Here is a 27,719-nt window from a genome sequence, read left to right on the forward strand (position 1 = left end):
TGACTGTCGAGTTCAAATACCAAAATCTCAGCGATGAAACTTGAAAGTAATTTTAGGGGGCGAAGAGGCCTTGCGATTGACCTCCACGCATGATGCACACACCGAGCAGCAGGGAATGACTGAGCCATTCCCCACACACTCACCCCCCGGGACGGAGCCAGACAGCAACGCTCCTTCCCCTGTCTCCGCCCCTCCCTCCTCCTCGGTGTAAGGGCGGAGCGTTATAGCGAGAGAGCATCCTCGGTGCTGGGCCTGAAGCAACCACCGCTGAAAGAAGGACCGGGCGGGGACGGAAACGAAGCCGGCGTTAGGAGGCGGGTTCAGGCACGGAGGATGAGCTGCTCTTCCCCCAGTGCCGCGGACTCTCTCCCCGGGAGCCGGAGGCCGCAGGAGCCGGTATTGGAAAGCGCCGCGGACATGAAAGTGAAGGGCGGGAGCGCCTCCGGTGACCCGCCGCAGCCACGGACCGAGGAGGAGGAGCTGCAGCACCGGCGGGGCACAGTCAGCCCTGAGGATGTGCTGCGACTGCAGAGAGTCACCACCGGTCAGTACTGGGCCCTTATTCTAGGAGTGTGGGCCGACTGTCCTGGGCCTTATACCCGCATTATCGCCTTATTAAGTGGGTTAACGGGCTGGGGAGGGGGTGGAGTCTGAGTTGGCTGTATTCGCCTGTGTGTATGGATTGGGCCTTATATGTGCGTTATTACCAAACTGAGGGGGAGGGTCTGGCTTGGGTCATATGAGTGCATTACTGCTTTGGGGAGGGGGCTGTGTGCGCCTTGGGCCTTATTTGTGCATTACTGCCAAATTGAGGGGGGGAGGGTCTGGCTGTGCGTGTGTGGCTTGGGTCATATGAGTGCATTACTGCTTTGGGGAGGGGGTTGTGTGTGCGCCTTGGGCCTTATATGTGCATTACTGCCTTACTGAGGAGGAGGGGTCTGGCTGTGTGTGCAATTCCTTGTGCCTTATATGTGCATTACTGCCTTGCTGAGGTGGGAAGGGTCAGGCTGTGCATACGTACACCTTGGGCCTTATATGTGCATTACTGCCTTACTGAGGGGGGAAGGGTCAGGCTGTGTATGTATACACCTTGGGCCTTATTTGTGCATTACTGCCAAATTGAGGGGGGGAGGGTCTGGCTGTGCGTGTGTGGCTTGGGTCATATGAGTGCATTACTGCTTTGGGGAGGGGGTTGTGTGTGCGCCTTGGGCCTTATATGTGCATTACTGCCTTACTGAGGAGGAGGGGTCTGGCTGTGTGTGCAATTCCTTGTGCCTTATATGTGCATTACTGCCTTGCTGAGGTGGGAAGGGTCAGGCTGTGCATACGTACACCTTGGGCCTTATATGTGCATTACTGCCTTATTGAGGTGGGAAGGGTCAGGCTGTGCATGTATACACCTTGGGCCTTATTTGTGCATTACTGCCAAATTGAGGGGAGGAGGGTCTGGCTGTGCGTGTGTGGCTTGGGTCATATGAGTGCATTACTGCTTTGGGGAGGGGGCTGTGTGTGTCTTGGGCCTTATATGTGCATTACTGCCTTACTGAGGGGGGAAGGGTCAGGCTGTGCATGCGTACACCTTGGGCCTTATATGTGCATACTGTCATACTGAGGGGGGAGGGTCAGGCTGTGTGTGTGTGTGTGTGTTCACCTTGGGCCTTATATGTCATTACTGCCTTACTGAGGGGGAAGGGTCAGGCTGTGCATGTATACACCTAGGGCCTTATATGTGCATTACTGTGTTACTGAGGGGGAGGGTCTGGATGTATGTGTGTGTGCACATGCCTTCCCCATAGGCCTTATACTACTACTTAACATTTCTAGAGCGCTACTAGGGTTACGTAGCGCTGTACAATTTAACAAAGAGAGACAGTCCCTGCTCAAAGAGCTTACAATCTAATAGACAAGTGAACGGTCGGTCCGATAGGGGCAGTCAAATTGGGGCAGTCTGGATTCACTGAACGGTAAGGGTTAGGTGCCGAACGCAGCATTGAAGAGGTGGGCTTTCAGCAAAGACAAGGGAGGGGGCTTGGCGTAAGGGCTCAGGAAGGTTGTTCCAAGCATAGGGTGAGGCGAGGCAGAATGAGCGGAGCCTGGAGTTGGCGGTGGTGGAGAAGGGTACTGAGAGGAGGGATTTATCCTGTGAACGGAGGTTACGGGCGGGAACGTAAGGGGAGATGAGGGTAGAAAGATAGTGAGGGGCAGCAGACTGAGTGCATTTGTAGGTAAGAAGGAGAAGCTTGAATTGAATGCGGTATCTGATCGGAAGCCAGTGAAGTGACCTGAGGAGAGGGGTGATATGAGTATATCGGTTCTGGTGGAATATGAGACGTGCAGCAGAGTTCTGAACTGATTGAAGGGGGGATAGATGGCTAAGTGGGAGGCCGGTGAGGAGTAAGTTGCATTACAGCCTTACTGAGGGGGAGGGTCTGGATGTGGGTGTGCGTGCCTTGGGCCTTATATGTGCATTACTGCCTTATTGCAGGGGAGGGTCTGGATGTGTGTGTGTGAGTGCCTTGGGCCTTATAACTGCATTACTGCCTTATTAGCCTTTCTTAGCAAGAGCTGCTGCTATCTTTTCTAGTTGCCCAACTTGCCCTACTGTGCCCTCCCCCATAAACTATTAAGATGGTGCTTTAAATTTGCTCCTATGAATTTCTTTAGTCTTGAGTTGATAATGGTACTGGACAAGTGTGGCTGTAGTGCTCACACCTTATCTGAGGGAAGGGGCACTGTTGATTTCTCTGTGGTGATTGGTATCCTGTCTTCTTAGGGCCCTGATGCGCAAAAGCCTAATGCAGGTGTTAGAGGCCATTAGCACCCGCATTTGCTACCACAGAATTCTGGGGGGAGACGAGTACATGAAACAACAAGCGCACTGGCTCCCAGCGCAATGAGCATGCAAATGCGTGCTAATCAGCTCACTCCCTATTCCTCAGCAGACAGCGCCAAACAAAGGCGTTCTTGCGGCTGAAAGCCCTACGCCAACTTGGAGCTGGCATTAGTGTTATCAGCAACAAGGTCTTTCTGCTGGGAGGAATAGGAGCAAATGCATTAATATGCAAAAAATTTAAAAAAAGATACACGTTTATGACCATCTTATGCCCAGATGCACAGATCAAATCTGGTTTTTTTCCATCAGTGCTTTTGTGCCTTCAGCAAAACACACTTGTATTGGCTAAAGAAGAGTTACCTGCTGTGCCGTTTCTCTCTCTTTCTGAAGTTTTCACATTTATGCTTTAACATGCCTTGTGTAGCTCTCGCAACCGGTGCCTCTTCCTTTTCCCTCTTCCTTCACTGTGGCGTTCTGGGCATGCTCTGAGGAGCTGTTCTTAACGCACAATTCTTCAGCGCTTGCACCAGATACTGTCCTCCTGCTGAACTCCCTAATGCTCAATGCTAACAGCGTACCTAAATTTGCATGTCATTAGCATTGAGCATTAGGTAGTTCCTTCACTGCGCTGTTCATTATTATTATTATTAGCATTTGTATAGCGCTACCAGACGCACGCAGCGCTGAACACCTGATACAAAGAGACAGTCCCTGCTCAAAAGATGGTATTTTTCTGGCGCTGTTTAGTACAGCACCGGAGTTTTGAGCATCGGGGCCTTAGTAAAAGACAGGCTGAGGGCTCTGGAGGAAGTTGTTAGGAAGAGGGCTTTATATTAGAAACTGGGTAACATTTTAGGTAAGGGGCCTGTTGTGAAAGGATGGAATATGATTGATTAATATTAAAATTTGTTTCTCTTGTTGCATGACTTTTTAATATATAAAATGCATTAAACAATTATATTATAACTGTATCCAATAACAACAACAGAACACATTAATGACCCTCTGCCCCAAAACCAGTTCCCCATCCAGCCCTATTAATTATGGGTCAAAATTCCCTAACCATCATTTGAGTCCCCATTAAAAATGAACTTCCTAAAATGAAAATAGGATACATTATCTCTTTTATGAATGCTGGGAGTTCATTCCAAGTGATAAGACCAATGATAGGAAACATATTTAGTCAGGATGAGGTTAAATTAAGAACTTTCATGGATGGCATTCATAATAATCTTTGTTGGCTTGTTCTGAAACTGCAACCCAAACTAAAATCGTACAACCCTATAATCAATTCTGGCAGACCAAACAAAAGAAACTTAGGGCCTTGTTTACTAAGCTGCACTATAGGCATGCTAGCATTTTTAGCGCGCGCTAATGCTAGAGACACCCAGAGGAATATATATATGTGTGTCTAGCATTAGCGTGTACTAAAAACGCTAGCGCGTCTTAGTAAACATGGCCCTTAGATTATATAGACTGGTAACCAACATTCCTTCCATATTGGTGTAATATTCCTATAACCAACCTTTCGGGTGTATTTTGAATCTGTGTCAGTTATAAAGATGTACTACTCTTCCTGGCAAACTCAAGTGTGAGTTGCGTAGTCTAATATAAGGGAAAAAAATTCTTGTAGAACTCCTGGAAGTCTTTATCTTAAAGTAAAAACCTTAGTCTGTGCAGTATGTGAAGACGGAAACAAATTAAATCCCTTTAATCTGGGGATGAAAACTTCACTCACCCTTCAGTCGGAATCCCCATCCACTTACGACTGATCTAGATCAATAATTCTTGGCGTCTGGGAGGCTGTTACGGCCTCTGGTTTACTCCAGTTCAGCGATTTCATCTTGGATGTTTGGCAATAAATTTAATGTGATGTCCTCTAGGAATTCCAGGGGCCATTGTCCTTTGTGTATTTCTAGGAGACTGATCATAAAATGATCAGCATAAAACCCGAGTATAATCCCTCTAATAGGGCGGTAACATGCAAAGATTGGAAAAGTAATGGAGATAATGAGGAGCTCTGAGAGGCTCACTTGGTCCATTGAAATTGGTCAAATCTTCTCTCTAATTCATAGCTCAGATAATCTTAATAACAATCTGTAGTCAATTATATCAAAAGCTGACATAACACTTAAGAAAATTAGCACTGCAAAATTTTTCCTTTTCATATTTGGTACTATAATATAATTGCAATATAATTGTTCTCCTTCCTACTAAATTGAATGTATTCAGGCTTTCCCAAATTGTTTCAACTTGTCTTTCACAGTGGTTTAAATGTAATAACAAGCAATTAACAGCACCCATCAATTCTTCTTGAGGCTCATGTAAAGCAATCACCAGCTGTTGTCCTCTGTGAACAGACGACACTGAAATGTGAACTTATCCACAAACACAATTACTGGAGCCAAGAAAATTTTAAATTAAGAGGTGAAGGAATCAAACCTTGCGGCAGGCCACAGTGAACCAGAGAGGGCTCTGTATGCTGACCATTCTGTAGAATGTTCTTCAGTCAATATATTTATTTTTATTTTATTTATTTGTAACACTTATACCCCTCGGTTTCCCACTTATTAGCAGGTTCAATGCGGCTTACATAGTATAATAGGTTTACAAAATAACAAGGAATGGATACAGCTTACATATAGTGAAAGAGGTAGTTAATTAGATGTGGGAAAATGAGATGGGTGAGGTAGGAGAATAGTCGAGGTAGGGAATGAAAGGAGGGTGAGTATTGGGTAGCGTAAGTAAGGCAAAATAGTAAGGGGTTAGAAGAGGGATGAGTTTAGAGAGGATTGAGTAGGGGAGCATATTCCAGGTTCTGTCTTTATAGTCTGATCCAGGTAGGATTTCTTGTTTATTTCAGGTCATTCGTGTAGGCTTGCTTGAAGAGGTGAGTTTTTAGCAACTTCCAGAAGGGTAAAAGGTCACTAACTCTTCGAATAGTTCTTGGCAAGGTGTTCCAGAGTTGACTGCCCATATCAAAAAAGATTGAAACTTAGGTAATAACAGTACTCATCATCTTGACCTCGTGAAGTCTCCTTTTTTTAATGGGGGGGGGGGGGGGGGGGGGGGGTGATTTGATGGTATTGAAGGCAGCTGTAAAATTCCATAAAATCAAAATATCAATACCATCAGCTGCAGCCATATAAACTCCATTTGTGCCAGACATAAACTGTTTTGTTCTCATGTCCCTCATGAAAAGGATAGAGTACCATGAATGTTGCACAAATCCCTTCATTGATTTAAGAAAACAAAACATTTTTTTCAATAAAACTATCCCACAAAAGGTAAATTAGATGGGATCACATCATTTTCTGAGGTCTTTTCGGACATGGCTTCACAATAGCTAGAACATTACCTTGCTCAGAGACAAATTTTGATTCCCTTAACAAAAACATGTAAATAGGAAAAATTTCCCAAATACTGATATGACCAAGGGGCTGGACCCTTAACAACAACATGCAAATAGGAAAAACTTCTCAAATATTGATATGACCAAGGGACTAGAATCACTTGCAAACCAGCAAGTTTATTAACCAAATCAACCGGAACAAAAAAGACTTACGTTAAAGGTAATGTACTAGATCTAGTAAGGGTTTGAACCATTTGAGTAAAATCTGTCAAAGCCTGACACTATTTATATTAACACTCTAATATCACTGGGGTAACTCGAAAGGCCTGGTTTCAATGTTATACCAACCTAAAAAGTAGGAAACCGTTAAGGAAATAGTCAAAAAAATGTTTTTATTTTTAATATGCTGTGCTAGTGGATATATTAAATAATAAATAATGAGTGCTCAGTAAAATGCAAGTTGGTCAGGCTGGTCTACAGAATCGCAACAGGCAGAACCCAACATCGTAGCACTCAGCCCTACGTACCATCCACACGTCTTATCCAAAAATGGACATCTCATGACAAAGGAATCAAAATGAAAGATATATTGTAGATGGCAAAGACTGGTACTTAGCTTGAGGCTGGATTCACTGACATATCAAACTTCTGTCGGGTACTGCACGGTGGACCAGCAGAGCCCAGTTGAAAGGTGCATGTGCTTGTGATAAAAATGAATACAAAATCTTCTTAACTCTTCTTAGTAAACTCATTGACTCGTATCAAACTCTGTCGTACTCAGATCCACTCCCATTCTTACTCTTGTTCTCCACTATAAAATATATTAAGTGTAAATTGATACCTAAAAAATAAAAGAAAAAATTAATGATGCCTTTTAAAGCCAAAGCAGGTCAAGGAAGAAAAATCTAATCCATGTGAAAAATGGTAGACTAACAACAAAACAAAATGCAGAGGTTGAAATACCAAAAATCTATTGAGATACTAACCCCCCCCCCCCCCCCCCCCAATTTACTAAGCTGCACGCTAATGCCAACACAGGCCATTCATTTTGGGGTGGTTTTACTATGCTTCGGTAAAAGGGGGCCTGCGCTAGCATGTATTTTTGATGCGAACTGGAGCCCCCTATTACTGCAGTGGGTAAAAGGCTGTCTTTTTTTTTTTTTTTTTTTGTCTCAAGAAATGGCTGTGTGGCATAGGCGCCGACTTCGTGGGTGCTGTGGGTGCTCGAGCACCCTCAATATTTCGCCGACTGGAAGTTCCCAAAGTCCCTCCCTCCGAGTTCCAGGGCCCCCTGCCCGTCTGTCCATCCCTCCAGGGCCCGTCTGTCCATCCCTCCCTCCGAGTTCCAGAGCCCCCCTGCGTTCGCCCCTCCCTCCGTCCGTCCAAATTTTTAAATCCATCTTCTTACCTCGTCGGGGTGCAGCTGGTGCCTTAACACCCCGATGAGATAAGAAGGTGGATTTAAAAATTTGGACAGAGGGAGGGAGGGGGCGAACGCGGGGGGGCTCTTGAACTCGGAGGGAGGGAGGGATGGACAGACGGGCGGGGGGCCCTGGAAATCAGGGGGGAATGCACCACCTCTAAAAAAAAAAAAAAAAAAAAAATTGAGCACCCTCCAATCATTTTAGAAAGTTGGCTCCTATGCTGTGTGGTAAGTGAACCTCTTGCCACATGGCCATTTCGGGGGGGGGGGGGAGGAGGAGCACTTACCACCACCCATTGAGGTGGCGGTAAGGGCTCCCATGCTAAGCTGGCAGTAACTGGGCAGCACGTGGTGCTACCTGATTACCGCCAGGTAAGCACCAGCCCTACAAAATAGAAAATATTTTTTGTAGCGCTGGAAATGGCGCTTTCTGGGGGTGAGAACAACTGCCAGGCTCGTGTGGTAGTTCCGGATTGGCGTGCAACAAGCTGTTGTCACACTCCAACCCTTTAGTAGAAGAGTCTCTCTGAATGGGCTGTGTCGGCATTGGTGCGCAGCAGCCTCTAGCATGGCTTAATAAACAGAGGTTAATGTTTATTGAAATAAGGGCTATAAAATGTGTGAATTAGTGAGTGCCTGTCAAATAAAGCTTTGGACAATTGTAATTGAGAGCAGATCACCACAGTGACGAACTGTGATGCATAAATGAACAGGTGAAAATCATCCTATATAATAAAACGCACCTCCAACGTTCTGAAGCTGACTCCGTGGCTGAAGCCTTCCTGCGTTCGGAAAGGATGCATCCATCTGAAGTGACGTACCGTACTTCCGGGTACGTTACACGCAAAAGCTGACCAACCAGAGGAGGGAGGGAGGGCACACAGGCGAATCGATCTACCGTTCACTGTGGAACTGGCAAAGTGAATCAGACTGTGCAGGGAGGAGAGCGATCTGCATTCAAATTAGAAGTTATACTTTCTCCTTTGTTGCTTGAACCACCGCCGTGCCTGACTGACAAACAGGCAACTTTTGGAGTGCACTCCACGGTAGTAACGTGAGAGGAGGATCGATGATGGGTGAGATTGCCGACAGAGTCGGCGGAGCATTCGAACCTATGGAAAGTTGCTGATAGCTTCAGCACCAGCAAAGATGCCAGTGACCGTGTCATTAGAGGGTATATGGAACGCTCTCCAGGAGATTTGCTGAGTGGCTGGAAGGGGGGGCAGGGTAGAGAAGAGCATCGGTGGGTGGCTGGAAGGGGGGGCAGGGGAGAGAGGACAATCGCTGGGTGGCTGGAGGGGGAGCAGGGGAGAGACAAGAATCGCTGGGTGGTTGGAGGGGGGGGCCGGGGAGAGAGGGGAATCACTGGGTGGCTGGAGGGGGAGCAGGGGACAGAGGAGACTTGCTGGGTGGCGGGAGGGGGGGCAGGAGAGAGACGAGAATTGCTGGGTGGCTGGAGGGGAAGCAGGGAAGAGAGGAGAATCGCTGGGTGGTTGGAGGGGAAGCAGGGGAAAGCGGAGAATCGCTGGGTGGTTGGATGGGGGGCTGGGGAGAGAGGGGAATCGCTGGGTGGCTGGAGGGAGAGCAGGGGACAGAGGAGAGTCGCTGGGTGGCGGAAGGGGGGCAGGGGAGAGAACAGCATGCCTGGGTAGATATGGGGGGGGGGGGCAAGGAAAAAGGAGAATCGCTGGGTGGCTGCAGGGGGAGCAGGGGAGAGAGGAGAATCGTTGGGTGGCTGGAGGGGGGGCAGGGGACAGAGCAGACACTCGCACACAGCAGTCTCGCTCTCCCTCTGTCACAAACAGACACTGGCACATTCTCTCTCTCTCTCTCTCTCTCTCACACACACACACAGTCACTCTCACACACACTCTCTCAAACATACACACTACAACAAAAATCTTACTAGCGCCCGTTTCATTTGTGTCAGAAACGGGCCTGATTTATTAGTAAATTAATAAAGTGAAAACTTAGAACCCTACATTTCCATATGGGAGAGAGAGAACTTTAAACTGTTATAAGCATATAGACAAGACAGTGTACTGTCTTATACATCAAAGGAAAACTGCCAGTATCTCTCAGAGAGATAACAGGAAAGCCAAAGGCACACTTCCCTTATTTAGCTGTAGGCTGTGACATGGGTCCCACCCTTCTTCAGGTTCCTATTTTTCATTCACTGCCCCCATCCTTCCTCATTCTCCTTTTCTGTCTTATCCCTTCTATCCGACCTGTCTGCGTTCTGTGGTCTCCTCTTATTCATTCCTCCACCCTCCCTTGGTCATTCCTCTCTCATCTGTCCTCTTCGGAAATCTCATACAGTTTCAACCTTCCTGGTCTCTTCTTCCCTCTCCCCCTACTCCAACAGCAGGCAGGTTCCAGGAGGAGTAGGGATTACTTCCCTCTGTTCTTTTATCTGCCTTGGGTGAATTCTTTTTTTCTCCTTTCCCTTCTTTTTACACTTCTAAATTTTTCTATTTCTCCTCATCTTTCCTTTTCTGTTCTTTTCCCTTCTATGTTCCTTTTTTTTTCCTCTCTTTCCTAATGAATGTTCCTCTTTGAAGTCCCATTGGTCTCTTGCTGCACTGCTGCTGAAACAGTTTTTTCTCTGAACAGTGCAACTCGGATCAAGCTTCAGCCACATGGTGCAAGAATTCTGAATCTGCTGTCGTGGTCTGAAATCTCGTGAGACGAGGTACCACGAGTTCTACACCATATGACTTTGACTTGAGTCGAGTCATGCTGTGCAGAACTGTTTCCATGGTGGCAGCAATGGAACATTAAAGGAGGAAAAAACATCTCATGAAAATACAGAATACCAGGGTATAATTTCAAGGTGCAGTGACAGCCTGGCACCCAAGATTTGTCAAGCTCTTTGGTATGGTAAAGGGAGGGCTTCTGGGTACTGCTTTTGCTGGTGCTATTCAAGCTGCTTGAAACTGACTGATGTGTAGGATGATGGGACAAGCTCATTCTATTTCCATCTCTTGTGACAGCTGGCAGGACTTTCAACAAGCTGATGAGGAAGGATTATTGTAAGAGAGGATCAGCATACTGAGTCCATACCTGCAATCAGATGGAGCAATCTTTATTAACATCATCTTCTCAATCTGAGCACATTTTACTTGTACACATATTTGAGGCAAACAAACTGATTTTGCAGGACATTAAGGAGCTCATTTTCAAAAGAGAAAAACATAAAAAATGGCATAAATCTTCATTTAGATGTTTTCATCACAAAAAAAAAGGGGGGGGGGTGGAATCTCAACATACTGAAAACCTAATTGGAGCCTGAAAGTGCCATGTAATGAGATTGCAGGAAGGGGGTGACTTTTAACCTGCTTACATAAAATACATACATAAGAACATGAGTAGCCATACTGGGTCAGACCAATGGTCCATCTAGCCCAGTATCCTGTTTTCCAAACAGTGGGCAAGCCAAATCACAGATACGTGGCAGAAACCCAAATTGTGGTAACACTACATACTACAAATCCCAGGGTAAGCAGTTGCTTCCTATGTCTGTCTCAATAGCAGGCTATGGTCTTTTCCTCCAGGAATTTGTCCAAACCTTTTTTAAAACCTAGATACACTAACCACTGTTACCACATCCTCCAGCAAAGAGTTCCAGAGCTTAACTATTCATTGAGTGAAAAAATATTTCCTCCTATTTTAAAAGTATTTCCCTGTAATTTTCTTGAGTGTCTCCTAGTCTTTGTACTTTTGGAACGAGTAAAAAATCAATTTACTTCTACTCATTCTACACCACTCAGGATTTTGTAGACCTCAATCATATCTCCCCTTATCTGTCTCTTTTCCAAGCTGAAGAACCCTAACCTCTTTAGCCTTCCCTCATACGAGAGGAGTTCCATCACCTTTATCATTTTGGTCACTTGTCTTTGAACCTTTTCTAATTCCGCTATATCTTTTTTGAGATATGGCGACCCGAACTGAACGCAATACTCAAGGTGCGGTCGCACCATGGGGTGATACAAAGGCATTGTAGTATTTTCGGTGTTATTCACCATCCCTTTCCTAATAATTGCTAGCACCCTGTTTGCTTTTTTGGCCACCGCTACACACTGAGCAGATTTCAGCGTATTCTGTACAACAACACCCAGATCTTTTTTTTTGAGTGCTGATTCCCAAGGTGGACCCTAGCATAAGTAATACAAAACAATTATATCAATTTCTACTAACCCCACCTTAATCTCCCAATAATCATACTATGTAAAGAACATGATTTCTAAACCAGCTCCATCCCATGGCCTAGCACAGTTCAACTTTTTATCCCCACCCATCAACTATGTACATCTAGCATAATATGCCCACCCTTTATTTAAAACAAAAAAAAAAAAAAGGCCTGCACAAAAAAGTGAGTCTTCAACCATCATTCTGCAATCAGACTGATGAACCGAGTACCTGCACACCTTCATGTACTGCCAGGGCTGCTGTTGGGGGGGAGGGGGGAGAACAGGGCAGCTGCCTGGCTGGGCCCCATAGCTGTAGGGGGCCCCAGTGGTCTGGCATCTCTTCCCCTCCCCTGTCCGCTTCCTGGTCTACCTTAAAAATGTATTTTAGCTCATAGGTGTCTGCGCGACAGCAATTCTGATACTGCAGTAGAGGGAAAACTCTGGGACTGATGGCTTCCTGTTTTTACCCATTTTTAAAGGTTGTTGGTCTCCCCCCCCCCCCCCTTTCCTGTTTTAAGTAAGTTTTTTGACTGAAATTATTTTCAGCTATTTTAGCAGAACTTAGTGTATGTTTCTGGTTAACCAAGAAGGCCTGCTCTCACATCTCAGGTAAGTCTGGGTACCCCAGATTTACCAGCTGGGTTGAGAGGAGTCTCTTCCTGCCAGTAACTTTAACACAAGGTCTGGCAAAATGGGAAGTACCATGGCTTAGCATGGTAGGTTAGTAACTTTTTCCATATGGGTGTGAGGCAGGCTATTTCTTTACATGGCTGAATAATTTTCAGTGTTGGGGGGGATGGTGAGTAAGAGCAGCCCTTGGCAGTTGGAAGAGTGGCACTGCTAGCCCTGTGGGGGGGGGGGGGGGGGGGGGGGAGGGGTAATTGAAATTTTTAGTTCTTGTAATCTGGGTGAACCATCCAGTTTCTTTCTTTGGTCTGTACTGATGGCTGAGCTTGCATCTACTTTTATCCTTACTGATCAGGATTTTCTGTTTCATAATGTAGGTTTTGTAATTTGCTGCTGCTAAATCTGCTGCTGCTTTGAGAGTGATTCTGTCACTTGCTGGGAGATGGCTGGATTGGTTTCTAACTTGGGTTCTATCCCTGTATGCTGGTAATAGATTAAATGCTTTTTTAGCATCTTGTAAATGCACTGGCATTACACAAGGTGCATTTTTAGGGATTAGATTTTCTCTACCGATGCATTAAAACATCTTCAAAAGGTGGCATTTGAGATATAAGATGTAGTGCACTTGGTCTGTATGAGGTGAATGTGAGTACCGGTGGCAGACACTGTAGGGTATGATGGTGCTGAAAAGTGGAGGACAGAAGTGAGACTCAGTAGCTGCAGGTATGCAAGAAAGAGGAAAAAAAGCATCTATTGTTGGTGGAGGGAAATGCTCCTTCTTATCCTGGTGAGAGGGTGATACAGCAGAATAGAGTATTTGCAGGTGGTGAGTATCAACATCTCTGGTGGGTGCTCGTTGAATGCGCCCATGCCTTGATAATTGAGTTGATATCACTTCCCTTTGGGCACAGATGTCATGCAGAGGGGAGAATGCCTTCCTGTCTCTTACCCTTCTCCAGTGGAAGTTGCCTAAAGGGAAGATGAGACAACCTGGTCCAATGTGGAGGATTCCCAGGAAGAGTGCCTGAAGAAGGGAGGGAATACGCTCCCTCTTACACTGGGTGCCATGGGGGGGGGGGGGGGGGGGGGAGGGGAATAGCATGCTGTATAATGAAGCTTTTTCTAAAAACCTGTAAGATGGAAAAGTTCAGGTGCTGGCTGAAAGGGCTGTGATTCCTCTACCCTATAGGATGGGCTTTGTGTACACCTTTGAGGTTGTGCTTGTTGATGGTTAATTTAGCGAAGCTGCTGAAGCTGACATGGCACCTCGTGAATGGAGGAAACTCAACTGGGTGAAATAATATCTTGGAAGAACTGTCCTTTCACACTCTCTCTCCTCTGTTATCTACAGATTATCTGTGCTCCCCGGAAGAGAATATTTACAAGATTGATTTTACCAGATTCAAAATTCGTGACATGGAGTCTGGTGCAGTCCTGTTTGAAATCACCAAACCACCTGCTTCAGGTGAGACTCTCTTTTATCTATTGAGCAGGAGGAAGGGGTGATTTAGTGGGTAGTCTTTAATCCTGGGAATTTTTTATCTCCAGCAGGTATTAATCACCCTATGCCTCCAATGTAATCTTAGCTGTGAGGGGGTATAATGCTGATTGATTCACACTTCATATCCTCTCCTTCAGCCAGTTCTAACCTATACACAATATTCTTAGACCTCATCTGCCTTAATTACATTAGTGCCTGAGATGCAGATTTTTATCAAGCTTTTTGTAAACTCCACTGGTAATCTTCTGCCAGGTCAGTGACCTGGAACATTTTTGAACTTGCTTCCCACCCCCCTTTGGCCCCAACCTGGTACTGTTTGGATGGGTAGCCTAATGGTGGAGTGGCCTAATGGTTAGTGTAGTGACCTGAGAGCCAGGGGAACTGGGTTTGATTCTCACTTCAGCTCCTTGTGACTCTGGGCAAGTCACTTAACCCTTCATTGCCCCAGGTACAAAATAAGTGGCTGCATGTAATATGTAAACCGCTTTGATTGTAACCACAAAAAGGCAGTATATTAAATCCCATCCCCTTTTCCTTTTCCTTACCTGAAATTTGTCTCTTAGTGGATCTGCTGCTGCTTCTGAGTCTTGTTAATTATTTTATTCCTCCCATTCCTTTATATCCCCTGTTTTTTTATTTTGTTTTTGGCATTTCTCTGATATTGACCTGTGGGAGTCACTGTCTGTCCAGAATCTCCCTTTGAGCCAGCTCCTCAAACTCTTATTCATTCATAATTGATTCTTTAAAACTTCTGTCTAATAATCAAGCAGCTACTCACTTCCTTCTTGCATTCCTGAGCAGGAATTTTTCTGGTTCCAATAACCCTCTGTTTACATTCTCCTGATTTTTGTTTTGTTTTGTTTTCATTTTTTATTTTAACTCGTTTTTGGGCTATGCAAATATGATTCTGTTCATGTTGCTGCTTTGTAAAAGGGCCCCCAGGTCTTTAAAGATGGAGGTTAAGCTTTACTACCACCTGTAACCGTTGTATTGGAGGCTTTCTGGTGGACTGGTTATTGCCATCCTCCTCCCCTACTGAAGACTGCCCTAGTTTTCCTCTGTACTATTGCTAAATCAAACCAGATGTATGTTAAACTCCATTCTTCACCTATGTCATCACAGTCCGATCTAATAGGGGTGTCTGAGAGGAGGGGCGGGGCACTCTCCAGATTCTGCAGGAGAGAGACATCCTGGCTTAGGAGCTACCAAACTTCCACAGTTGCACCCCCCCCCCCCATACCTTAGTGGGGGAAAGCAGTCTTCTTGGGCTTGCATTTACTTCAACTGAAGAACACCATTAAAAAAATGGGGTATTTGGGTGGTTGGGTCCAGAGCAGGGAGACCCTGGCTTAAGTGTGTTAACTCTAGTTGATTTATATATTTCCTAAGCTTCTCATTGGCTTGTGTTGCGTCCCTGGTAGTCCAGATTTTGTGTTCACTAAGCAGAAGTAAACCACGGAGCTAAGCTTAATGCAGTCCTGCCTCTGCCTGTTTAGCAGCATTTCTTTGTTAATTTTAGCTTTCCTGATTCCTGTTATAATCTGTTGCTTGGTGAGGGGTTTCCCTCCTTTCCTGTAATTAGTTTATCAATAAACAAAATTGAACACAGCAGACAAAATATAGGACTGCTTTGCCAGGCGCCAAATTGGGACTACTGCAGGAGCCTAGAGGTAGTTCCCACCCCCAGCACACACCATATCTGGCTCGACAAAAATATTTTTGTGGTGTCAGGGCTTACCTGGCAATAATCGCTGCCCAGTTACTGCCGGGTTAGTATGGGAACCCTTACCATCACCTAAATAGGCAGTTGTAAGGGCTCCCTCCAGAAATGGCTGCTTGCCAATCCTGGTGATTAGTGCAGGGCTGTTTCTTGTTTTTGGCCAGAAACAACCTTTTATCCACTGCAGTAAAGAGGAGCCTCTGCGCGCAGCAAATCCACGTGCTCACGTCACTACAGGCCCCCTTTTTACTGCTGCTTGGTAAAAGGGGCCCTTAGAGCATTGCTTTGCATGTAAGAACTTAGTCTGTCAAATGTTTATATTAGTTTATCCTGAAATGTATTCATCTTAAGGCATTTGTGTAGACAGCCTTGCTTTTCAGGTGCAGCAATCGCGTATTTATGTGCAATGCAGATGCCATTCCCCCTAATAAGAATATCTCGGCTCTGCTAAACAATCAAGGAATAAAATGTGTTTACAGACAATTCTGCAGTTTCTTCATTATTTTAAGTGCATTTCTGCAGAATTAATTTCTTGCCTTTTTGGTTTAGTCAAATAGAATTCAAAAGTACTTTTTCTCCTTGCTGTACAGGGACAGGTATATAAATTTTAAATGTCTCCTGTGAGATGGAAAAATCAGGGTATCAGGTGCCTAATATTTGATACCCTGGGGTTGTTCCTTGCTGCTGTTGGCACAAAAGTACCTCGAGGAAGGGGAGAGCAAAGAAAACTAAAGCAAAATAAGCTACCCCACTAAAAAAAAAAAAAAAAAAAAAAAATTTCCCTGGCCCTTAGAACTTTTCAAAGCAGATCGCAAAAATAAAACAGTAATTTATTATTAAAACCTGAAGTTATATATACATAAATAGCCCGACACAGGCCGTGTTTCGCCCGACAGGGCTGCTTCAGGGGCTATACAACAATCCTTTACTCACAAGTTTAATTGATAATATTGGATATGTGCTGAGATGAACTGAAATTTCATACATAGGAGATCACTTTAGAAAAACAGCTCTATCACTTTACAAAAACAGCGATTTCAGAGATAAGAGACTGATCGTTTGACGTTGTGTCAATACTCTTTAGGCATCTCTGATAGAGCTGTTTTTCTAAAGTGATCTCCTATGTATGAAATTTCAGTTCATCTCAGCACATATCCAATATTATCAATTAAACTTGTGAGTAAAGGATTGTTGTATAGCCCCTGAAGCAGCCCTGTCGGGCGAAACACGGCCTGTGTCGGGCTATTTATGTATATATAACTTCAGGTTTTAATAATAAATTACTGTTTTATTTTTGCGATCTGCTTTGTTTGTTTTTTCCATCTTGGAGCTTGCAGACCGTTTGCCCTTGTGTTTTCTTGGACCTTAGAACTTTTCTAAATTTCCCATCGTGCGTTCCCATTTTTTTCTTTATCAGGAATCTCTTCGTTCTACTGTACCTAGCCAACAAGTTCAACAGATATGTGACCTTTTACAGTGTAATATCTTGTTTTTGCCTTTTTTATTCATTGACCTGTCCCAGGAAGTCCAGTATTTGTGATCATTGACATGTGGGTCATTCACAATCCCTACTTTTTAAGGAGATCTGGAACTGCTTTAACCCTTGCATTTTTTACTTGTTCTTTATTGTATGCCATATTCTGTGTTTGCATCAATATCTGTCCTTTTCATTCCCAAAAGGGCTTAGAACAGGTTAAATATACTTCATAATATTTTTAGTAAAGTCATTTACATATACTTAGAGGTATGATGAACCCATTCTTTCCAAAAGGAGCGGGCTTCCCCGCCACCCCCGTTAGGTTGGACTGTGACATGGGTAAGAGGAGATGGAAGCAGCACGACAAAGCACAAAAGGGCCTCCGGAACTGGAACAATAGTACATTCTTTATTGGAAGTGACCCGACACGGGCAGTGTTTCGGCGCACAACCCTCTCTTTTTTTGCTATCCGGCTGAGAGGGGATGGAGTCAAGTGGTCTGTTTCTAGCAGTTGTACAGAGGGAAGCTGGGGCAGTCTTCAGCAGGGTGGGGCAGATGGTAAACACTTAGCTCCAGGTTGTCAGGATAAAACCCTCTGTGCTTTTGGAGAGATAAGTACAATGCCCTCTGTGGTACTGAGGGGCTTATATACATGCAGCCTGAGTTCTTACTCTTTATTGTACCTTCCTAACTTCTCCCGTCCCACTCCCCAGTTCCAGTCAGAGTTCTGATTCATCTGAGCATTCACTGTGGTTCAGGCATGATGCAAATGCACATTCTGTTCTGAAGATACTGTATTTATTATCCAGGCAGGTAATCAAATCTAAAATCATCTTAAAATACAACTCCACCAAGTCTGGGTGATACTCTGAGTGTCACACCTATCCATGACTATTTCATTCCAACTCTGCAGTTTTGTATCTTGCATCTGATGTTTGTGTAAAATTCTTATCCATTTGTGTGAAATGAGAAGTTTCATTATCTGAGGTATTTGAATCTAATATGTTGCCCTTTTTTTTATGTAATCAAATTGTCATGCTTTTCTTAAATTATTGGAGAAGCATTTCACATAATTTTGCTGCTTTTATTCCTTGTTTGGTCCCCTCACCGTTTCTAGAACTTTTTAAATATTGGCTTCTTTTTCTTTACCTTTTACTATGCTCATAACCATTGGGCTAGTACAAGGAATCTTTATCTATCTGTACCACTTATTTCTTAGATTTGAATTTCCACCTTATCTTGAAGATTGCAAAAGTGGATTAAAATACAGGACCATACAATGAAATACATTTGTGTTTCCATGCATAAAATCCCAGCTGTAGCCTTCCTTTTTTTAATCCATAGCCATCACTGAGAATCATCCATGGGTTAGGATACCAACTAGTGAAACCCTTCTGTCGATTATACTTTATCCGCACATAACCACTGCAGACCTTTAATTATTGCTGTTCTCCCTTCCTCTGTCCAGTCCTCCCCTTTTCCATTGATGATTCTGTGGAATAGCATTTGTTCCAGAAGCTGTTGTATTAGCCATTTCTTCTAGCATAGTGCTTCTCAGTCCTTTGGTCCCACTGGCCAGCCTGACTTTCAGGATATAAATATACATGAGATTTGCCTGTCATATGTAGATATCTTGCACACATTTTGTACTAAAATCCATGGGTCCAAAGAACTAGTGTAGAGAATCACCACACTTATACTACCAGCCAGACAGATGTTTGCTTGTACTTCTTGTCCTACAGGTTTCAGTCAGTCTGTAAAATGTCCTTCAATTTCCTTACTTGATACCAAGTGGCGTGGAGCACAGAACAAGTAATCAGTAGACCTGTGCATCTGCTCACAGACTTTCTGGATCTTACTCAGTGGACTAGAGTCCATAGTAGAAACTGTTTTGCCTTTATTGCTAAAGGGGCTAGTGAAGTTGCAGGAAAAATGTGGCAGCTGTGTGCTAATGGAAATTGAGAAATTTGTTAGAATGATTACCGTCCAAGTCTGTTCACATCCATGTGTAGTGAAAGTAAGAAGAGGGTTAATTTCCTTTCTCTTTTAGAACGGGAGCACTGTGATAAAAAGGATGTTGACCCCAATGCTGGACGGTTTGTTCGCTATCAATTTACCCCAGCATTTCTCAGACTGCGACAAGTTGGAGCTACGTGAGTAGAAATATTCTTCTATTAACCATGTTGGGATTTGTTTACAGACATGTCACATTGGTAACAAGGAGACTGGTATTTATTCAAGACTGGTAAAAGCGTTACTGAAGTACTCAATTTTTTCTGGTACCACACATTAAGGATGGCAGATCTTGGAGGAAATGGAAGCTAAACAAAAATGGAATAGTCCTAATCACCTATACAGTGTGTGGAGGAGTTGAGTTCTTCAAGCCTGAAAAGGAAGGACTTGGAGATGACTCAGTAACACATGATGAGTATAACATCTCAGTCTTCACTGGAGGAAAAAAAATTTTTTTTTTAATCACAAGAGAGGAAATCTAAGTGAAAGCATTAAGAAAACATTCTAGCTGAGCGTAGTCTAGCTCTAGAGTGTTGTGTGTGGGACTCTTTGGAGTCCGTTAAGAAGAGCTGGGATGCCTCTGATGCTAGATTAGGTGACCCCTTGAGGTATCTTTTCAGCCCTTTCCTATAAATTTAGGAGGCTGTCCAGTGGCAAAAGAGTTCCTTCTTGGAGTTTGAACCTTGAAGGCGTGCACAGTACAGCATTTGGAGGGATGATTTGAGAGTGGATAAGGAGACTGGAGGCTGCTGATGTGTCATCTTCTGTGACTATAGGAGTTTGGTGTGAGAGAAATGATCACAACGGTTGGGGAGTGTGGGGAAGAGGAAAGGAACGATGGTCACTATGCGGGGGAGGAGGACTGGGGGACACCAGCAGAAAGCAAGGGTTGGAAATGCTTCATTGTTAGGTCAACTGACAAGGCACAGTGTTCAGAAGACACTGGTGTGATTCCTGTAGCTTTGTCGTACTCAAGGGGAAATTCTGCACCACTGCAAAATTTATACAGAATGTCCCACCTCTGCAGACTACACAGAATTTTGCCTTTCCTTCACAGAATTCTGTGCAGTCTGCTGTTGCAGTGCAGAGTGGCACAGATATGCTGTTTCCAACTGACTCGCTGCTTCCCTACATACACCACTTCAGCATGGCAAGAGGAGATGCTGTTCAGCCACACATCAAGCTTCTTTCTCCTTCTCTGGCACCTTGGTCCTTGGCAGTTCCTTTAAGCCATGCGGCTGTATGAGGTCTTCATGGCTCACAAGAATAGACGGGTCTAGCTGGCAGAAGAACAGGAAGTAGTCCGATGTGTGGCTGGGCATCTCCTTGTGCTGATGTGTCTGCAGAGTGAGGGTGGTAGGAAAAAAGGTGGATGGAGTTGTGTATGTTGTGGGGGGGGGGGGGGGGGGAGGCGGCTGCAGTAAGGTGGATGGGATGCTGTCATGGGTGAGGGTGGTTGGAGAAAAGTAAGGTGGGAGTTTGCCTGGGAGAGGGGGAAGATACCTTGAGGTGGACATAACAGGGGTCTTGCTGGGAGTTAAGGAAGAGCATAGGGAGGGAGGGCAGTGAAGGCCAAAGGATGGGGAGAGAGAACTCTAGAAGACAGTGCTGCTAGAGGGTAAAGAATATGTGAACAGAAAGGAGGTGGAGGAGGGAAAGAAGCATGAGAGTTATTCACCCTGGCAAAAAGTAAGAAAACTGAGGATGGAACTTTAACAGGGGAAGGGGGTACAAGCTAAGAAAGAAATAGGAGGGAAACTGCCGTTGTTGTGGTGGTGGGGGGAGAAGCCAGCCATTGTAATGGGGGAATTCTGCACAAGAAAATTACAAATAGTGTGCAGAATTTTCAGTCTCTTTTATGCAGAATTTCCCCCCAGGAGAACTCGTGGTCAGCAAGGCCCGGGAACAGGAGGAAGATAGGGAATTCCAAATGGCATCATGGTGCCTATTGCCCAGTTAGAAATCATTGTTATAATGTTGTAATCTCTGGACAAATTAAATGGAGAGGATTATGAAGTTTGAATTTGGGAGCCCTAGAGAAAGCAGCAGCACTTGTGGAGGAAAAGGAGAGGTACCAGTAACTTTACTGTAAGTTTTCTGTTAGGAGTGGCCATTCTTGGTGGAAATCAAAATTTCTATGCTGTTCATATTTGAATCAACCATTCCCCTCCCCCTGTTTTGAGGGGGGAGAGAGTTACTGTATATACTCAACTATAAACCCATTCAAATATAAACTGAGATATGTCTTTTTTTTTTTTTCCACTTTCTGCCTTAGAAACATAGGAAAATTATATTTGGCCCGTTCATCAGTTCAGATTTGTGCCTGTTTTTATGTGAGCACTGTGTTAAGATTAAGGATGAAAACTAGCGATGCTTTTTCCTTGTAGAGTTGAGTTCACTGTTGGGGACAAACCCATTAATAAATTTCGCATGATTGAGAGACACTACTTCCGGAACCAGCTGCTGAAGAGCTTTGACTTTGAGTTTGGCTTCTGCATCCCCAGCAGTAAGAACACATGTGAACACATCTATGAGTTCCCTCAGCTATCGGAAGAGCTTAGTAAGTACTCTTCTAGTTTTAATCCTCCTATTGCCCTGCAACAAGAGTAAAGCATGTTGGAGTCTGAGCTCTCGTATACGTTTTAAATCTGACTTGATTTTGTGTGTGACCCTTCTTTTGAGCATAGAATGTCAGAAGATGCTTTGCTGGCTAAACATTCTTTGTTCAGTGGGAGAACTGTGCCCTGTCTTTGTGTTCATCATAAATGCCCCTCAGTCATGAAGACAGTTCTTATTGGCTCCCAAGAACTTGATTGCTTAGTTTAAATCATCATTACAGAGACATTCTTTTTGAGCTTCTGAAGAAAAGCGAATAGATTGAACAGGACAGCTCCTCCTGCCATTGCTGTGCTGATTCCTTTGGCAGAGGCTGCTCAGAAGGAGCTCTTTGAGGTCTCTGTGATAGAGATATTGATGAGGTGCCCTGCTCGACCTCTGAGCAAGTTTAAGAACAGCTGACACCCAGGCAGAGGATGGTGGGCAGTAGATCTGAAGACCTATTGCATTCCATGGCCTCTGGGGACCTGATGCAGAAATATGTGAATTCTTTAGGCCGTGTAAGGTCACAGAGTGACTGTAGTCAAGATCTTGGGAAGGAGGATAAATACAGATTCCACCATAAGTTCTATTTTAAATTTCCTGTCACATCTGCTAACAGATAGTTGATCTGATTTCATTTCTATTTCTTAGTTTGGAAGGGATGCTAGTGAGGGCCATATTATGGGGGTGGCAATATGGGACCTTACTGTGTGCCTCTGTTACAGTTCAAGAGATGATTCTCCATCCCTACGAGACCCAGTCGGACAGTTTCTATTTTGTAGACGAGAAGCTGGTGATGCATAATAAAGCAGATTATTCCTACAGCGGTGGACCATGAGGACTGTTTGGCGCTGGAAGGTGAAGAGTGCTGGCATCCTTTTCCTTGTAGTGATTCCACCAAGGATCCCATTGTCTTTCTACAGTTGACTCTATGATCTTGATGCAGGGACCAGGTTCTTAGTAGTAAGCGTTTCATGACTTAACTGTATCTTCTGTTCCTTGAGAGTTGTAGCAGGTTCTGGAGGAGTCCTTACTGGATATTTCCCCTAAAGGATGATGCTCAGACTTGACAGTAGATGGTGGCCAACCTGGAGCTTCCATGTCATGAAAGCTTTCATCTGAACCAGAGCATCCATTGACATGTTGATCTGGGTAATGGCAGCAGCTGTCGCTGATGTCCTTCCACAGTGTTTGGTGCAACGCTGCAGTAAACCTTCTGGCTATAAGAGGATATTTCATTTAATATTAGAAATGCTAAATGGAAGCTGAAAATAGGGTGACTGAAGGAAAGCCAAATGCAATGCATTTACCACTGTAGCTTGTCTTCCTTCCAGCTTTCCTGCTCCTTCCTGTCTGGGATTAGTGACTTGAAATGGTGTAATATTTTTTATTTGGGTATTTACCTACAGCCATATGTACAACTGTAATATCTTCCCCCTATCTGTACCTACTGCAACATTTTAAGCTATCGAGGTAAGAAGGGCTGTAGGGCTTGTCTTGAGAGCAGGTTGCAAAACGTTTTGTCTGCCTGCCCACAGCTATGAAGTGAATTCTCAGACTTCCCTGGGTTGGAAAGAACCGTGTTTGGCTGCTTCAAGCATCTCTTAACCGTGGAAATAGTTTGATGCTTTTACCTCCTACAACTACTTCTGTCATGCCTGTCCTCATCCTTGGGCTTACTGCTTAGCACGCAGCTGTGTCTTTGTTCTTTTTCTCCTCTGCCCCCTTTTGTATGCTGTGTGTGACCTTGTTTAGGTGGTTTCCCTTCAGCCTAGTTTTTCCCTTTTGGAGTAATTCTCAGTAGCAGTGAGTGTTAGGCTGTTTGCTTCTCATAGCTCTGAACTTTACAGCGCCCCCTTCCCTTGTACTACTGAAATTTCAGCTTGTATTCTGCTCTAGTAGGCCATGGACCGGGAAAGCTGGAGCCCCTCTGTGATGGAATGTTAGTGAAGAAGGTATTCCGTCTTTCACATCCCTTTTGCCATCCATGTTGAAAGGAAGGTACCAACAGTCACATCCAATTTATTTTATTCAAATATTTATTTTGTTTCCACAATAAGATCAAAACAGATTACAGTACACAATTGAACACGATAACTTGATGCAGCTCGTTCCATAAGCTTTGTTTTTGTTTTTTAATAAGGAAGTGTTTCTCAACCCTCTCCTGGAGGCACATCTAGCCAGGTGGGTTTTAGGATTACCACAATGAATATGCATCAGAGATTTTGCATATAGCAGGGACCTGGTATATTCAAGTCTCTCATTGCTGGTTCATTGTGGTGATCCTGAAAACCTGGCTGGTAGGTGTGCCTCCAGGAGAGGGTTGATATGCACTTTTATATTGCAGATTGATCAATGAACATTTTACAGAGGGAGTATACATATGATACCTAGATATGTAACCTATTAATACTGGAATCCAAAAGAATGGTGCACATAAAAGACATAAAATTAAAAAAAAAAAAAGAAGTTAATCATAAAATGCCACATCCTTTAAAAGACAGAATTATTTCTGTCTAATTTGTTTGGAAAGTTTATCCCACTATGGTATGGTTGCTAAGTCAGTATGCTGTCAGCATCCTGGTTCTCTTCTGCAGAGATCTTGGTTGCAGCTTGCAGTGTTTGACCTGGAATGTAACTTCTTAAACATGTAGCTAAATAATGTGGAGCAAAGCCATGGTGCCATGTAAAAGCTCCAGTAAAGCCTTTGAATTTAATGTCCTGCTAGGGCCGGTAGTAGGTGAAACTTTAAGTGCACATATGCTTCTGCTACCCACAGCCTTGTAGTAACTAAGTGACCAAATTTTGATTCAGCTGAAGTTGCTGCGTCCTATTTGTGCTTTAACCAAGGGCTACTAGCAGCTATGTCCTGTTCTGGTCAAACAAAATCTACTCCATGTCAGTGCTACTAAATGATGTCTTAAATAAGCTGGTTGCCTAATCCTTTTCTGTGAAAATGACATTCAGCACATAAATCCCCTTCAGTAAGGTCACAATTAGTTGGACTTCTGACCTACAAACCTTCACATTTTCTGCCGGTTCAACTTATTTTTTGAAACATGCACTTAGGGTGAACAATAATTTGAGGCTTTTTACCCCACTTCCAGAGCATGAGGGGTTTAAGTAAGTTTTACAAAGGTGTCCATTTCCAAGGCACATAGACTTACAAAGTTACATAGAATTACAGATTTACATAGGTTACTATGTGTTTTGAAAATGAGCCTCAATGTATGTTAATTGGATGTTGTCTACAATGCAAAACAATATTGCTCCAGCCTTCCTAAGAATATATATAGTAGGCAGCACACACATGAATGCAGTGACTGGGCAAGACTGAGCCTTGAGAGTGCCATGTGGTAGCAAAATTGGTTTTGATGAGCTTTTTCTGCTCCCTGTGAAATGAATGTAGCCACTTCAACGTGATATCGGTTTTGTAGACAATTTAAGGCGATCAGTCAAAGCTCTGTTCTCAACAGTATCTAAAAATCAAGGAGTACTACTGCAACCACTTCTTCCAGTGCCCCTCAAACACCATATAGGATTTAGAAAGTTTCATGAAACTACAGTACTACTTGTTGCCCACAATGGGAGTGTGTTGAAACTGTCCTCTAACAGCTAATGCTGGATCCAGAATTGTGGTTAGTTTTTATTTTTCCTCTCCAATAACATTGGCATTTACAATTGTTTCTGACTCTCTATTTAATAGTGCCAGAGGGCAAGGGTTGAACTATGATTTAGGCTGAAATCTGTGTGCTCTACAAACGAGTCTGAGCTTCTTAACATTCTATCTAAAGGTGCACATACTGTATGATGGAGGGGGAAAAGGACCATATTCAAGCCTTCCCTGTTAGTGTTAAACCCCTGGGTTAATGTCACCAATAAGTGAAATTCTTCAAGAAGTTATATGAGATGGTTAGCTGTCAATTTTGTCTTTTGGAGGGGGAAGGGGGTCAATATTTTATTTCTTTTTTGGTCCCGGTAATTGCCAGGCCATATTCTTTCCATCTCTGGGTTAATCAAGATAAAAACTAAATCAATATTTTGAGCATGAGAAACTTCTAACCTTAACATGATCTAGTTAGCCATTTTCACAAAGAAAAGTCATGTGAAAAGAACTTGAGGCATGGAAGTGTGCAGGCTAGCTGCTTTCTCAGCTTCTGGAAGGGTGTGAGCCTGGTACAACAATATAAACTATGCAGTACATGCTAAATTCATCACCTGCTGGAGTTTAACATGGGGGGCTTAGAAAAAATATTTCCAAAACTGTCTTGTCTTATATTTGTAGCCAAGACTGATCTAGAGGAGGCAGTATTGGTGGTAGTGGATTCCTGGACGTGACCGGACAAGAGATGGTATCTGCTTATCATGAGTTATTAGCTGCTAACCACAGTAGTTTTACCTTGCAGGCCTTGAATTATAAGGGGACCATCTTAAGTTTGGACTTGTCAGCTAGAGGCATAGATTTGTTGGTTAGATCCTTAGAAAGTAATTGGCAATCTGTCTACTAGTAAAAGACCCTGAATTGGCGAGTCTTACTGTACACATGGAAGAGTACACTGGGTGGGGAAGGGTTGATGCCTGTCCTTAGAGCTCAGCAAAAGAAAGCTGTGATTGTCTTTAAAAAGAAAGGAAGAAAGAAGCTGAACAAAACTCTAGATACCTGTGTTGGTGTAGAGAAATTTAGTGGTGCTGTGGAGAAAAGGGCATCCTTGTAATCCCGTTCTTTCATCCTTCCCCAGACTGCACGATGCAGCTCACAGTCTGCAGTTTTTACTTCAGGCTTATTTTCTTCTTTATATTAACCAAAGGGGATGAATCTGCTTGAATGGAAAGGTGCAAGCAATGAATGGGGTTCTATTCTCTCTTTCTTTTATTTTGGTACTAAATTCTTTGTTCTTGACCTTGATAAGGTAGAGCTGAACTCTGGTTGTAGAAGTGGTTTCTCATATCAGAAACTTCCTAACATTCATTCTCCCTGGCCCTGTTCTGCTCTGATTTTTTTTTTTTGCACTTAATTGGAGGTCATCCTTTCAGTACCAGCAAATATCTAAGATGTGAGCTTGGCCCTTTTAAGATCTCCCTTAGAAGGGAGTTTATTGGATTCCAAAACTGCTTTCTTTTTTAACTATTACTTATTTTTGTGGGCTAGCACCATACGTTACCTCGTATTTTTGTGGCCCTGCTAGCTAGAGATCTAATTTTCTCATTTGCTTCCTAATATGAAGCGGGTGTAGTCGCTTTCTATGGACCATTTCGCAACATGCTCAGGTAATAGCTTCTACAATTCTATTACCTATTTCAGATAAATTGGGAAAATGCCAAATCAGGATCCAGAGTGGTAGAGATGGAAAAAATCCAGTTTATTTTATATGGTGAAGGTAAAACTGCAAATCATAAACCAGCTTCTGGTGCATTTGCTTCTGCTAAGGCTACAGGGCTAACTGCTCTTTCCTGCCCCGAAGAGGTCACTAGACCACCAGGACACCACACTAAGGTAAAGGAGGGGAGGATAGGAAACTCATCCACCCGCAAATCCGGATGAACGGGCAGATTGACAAAACCCGTCCGGATGCCCGCTGTGTCGTCAAAAAGAGGACATATCTGGTTAAAACTGGACATATGGGGTAACCCTATCTCTGCTACCACCACAGAGCTGTACCTTAGATACTACTTGAAATAACTTTTTTTTTTTTTTTTTAACAGTAATCACACAGTACAGCTGTACACTCAATTTTATGTGCATGTGACTGTCATTACAACCAGAATAGTTTCTTCCCTTTATACATTTTATTTTCAAGTTTATCCCCTCTCCCCTCCTCCCTATATAATTTGTCACTCAGAATGATGAAAGCAGTACCTCAGATGTTGAAACTATAGTTTTTCTTTTGTAATCCACACAGAGAGAAAATGTTGGTCCTTACCGTTCTACTCCCCCACCCCCTCCCGTATGACAGAAAATAAGAGGAGAAAAAGGTCAGGAAAAAG

At 43.8% G+C, this 27,719-nt stretch overlaps 1 protein-coding gene across 1 annotated transcript; it reads left to right on the plus strand.

The window, feature by feature from the left end:
* The first annotated feature begins 217 nt into the window (after positions 1 to 217).
* On the plus strand, positions 218 to 27,678 carry UNC119 (unc-119 lipid binding chaperone). The gene is made up of 5 exons (XM_030222642.1): positions 218 to 544; positions 13,777 to 13,890; positions 19,174 to 19,276; positions 21,524 to 21,696; positions 22,460 to 27,678. The coding sequence occupies exons 1-5, from the start codon at positions 334 to 336 to the stop codon at positions 22,570 to 22,572; spliced, it is 714 nt and encodes a 237-aa protein (XP_030078502.1). The 5' UTR covers positions 218 to 333; the 3' UTR covers positions 22,573 to 27,678.
* Positions 27,679 to 27,719: the final 41 nt, after the last annotated feature.

The sequence above is a fragment of the Microcaecilia unicolor genome, chromosome 13 (genome assembly GCF_901765095.1).
Source record: "Microcaecilia unicolor chromosome 13, aMicUni1.1, whole genome shotgun sequence".
Classification (NCBI taxonomy): domain Eukaryota; kingdom Metazoa; phylum Chordata; class Amphibia; order Gymnophiona; family Siphonopidae; genus Microcaecilia; species Microcaecilia unicolor.

What these genes read in the sequence shown, in the direction of transcription:
- UNC119 (XM_030222642.1), top strand. Translation starts at nt 334, where the DNA reads ATGAGCTGCTCTTCCCCCAGTGCCGCGGACTCTCTCCCCGGGAGCCGG. An exon ending in ACTGCAGAGAGTCACCACCG is followed by an intron (nt 545 to 13,776) that starts GTCAGTACTGGG and finishes TGTTATCTACAG; the next exon opens with ATTATCTGTGCTCCCCGGAA. An exon ending in CTGCGACAAGTTGGAGCTAC is followed by an intron (nt 19,277 to 21,523) that starts GTGAGTAGAAAT and finishes TTTTCCTTGTAG; the next exon opens with AGTTGAGTTCACTGTTGGGG.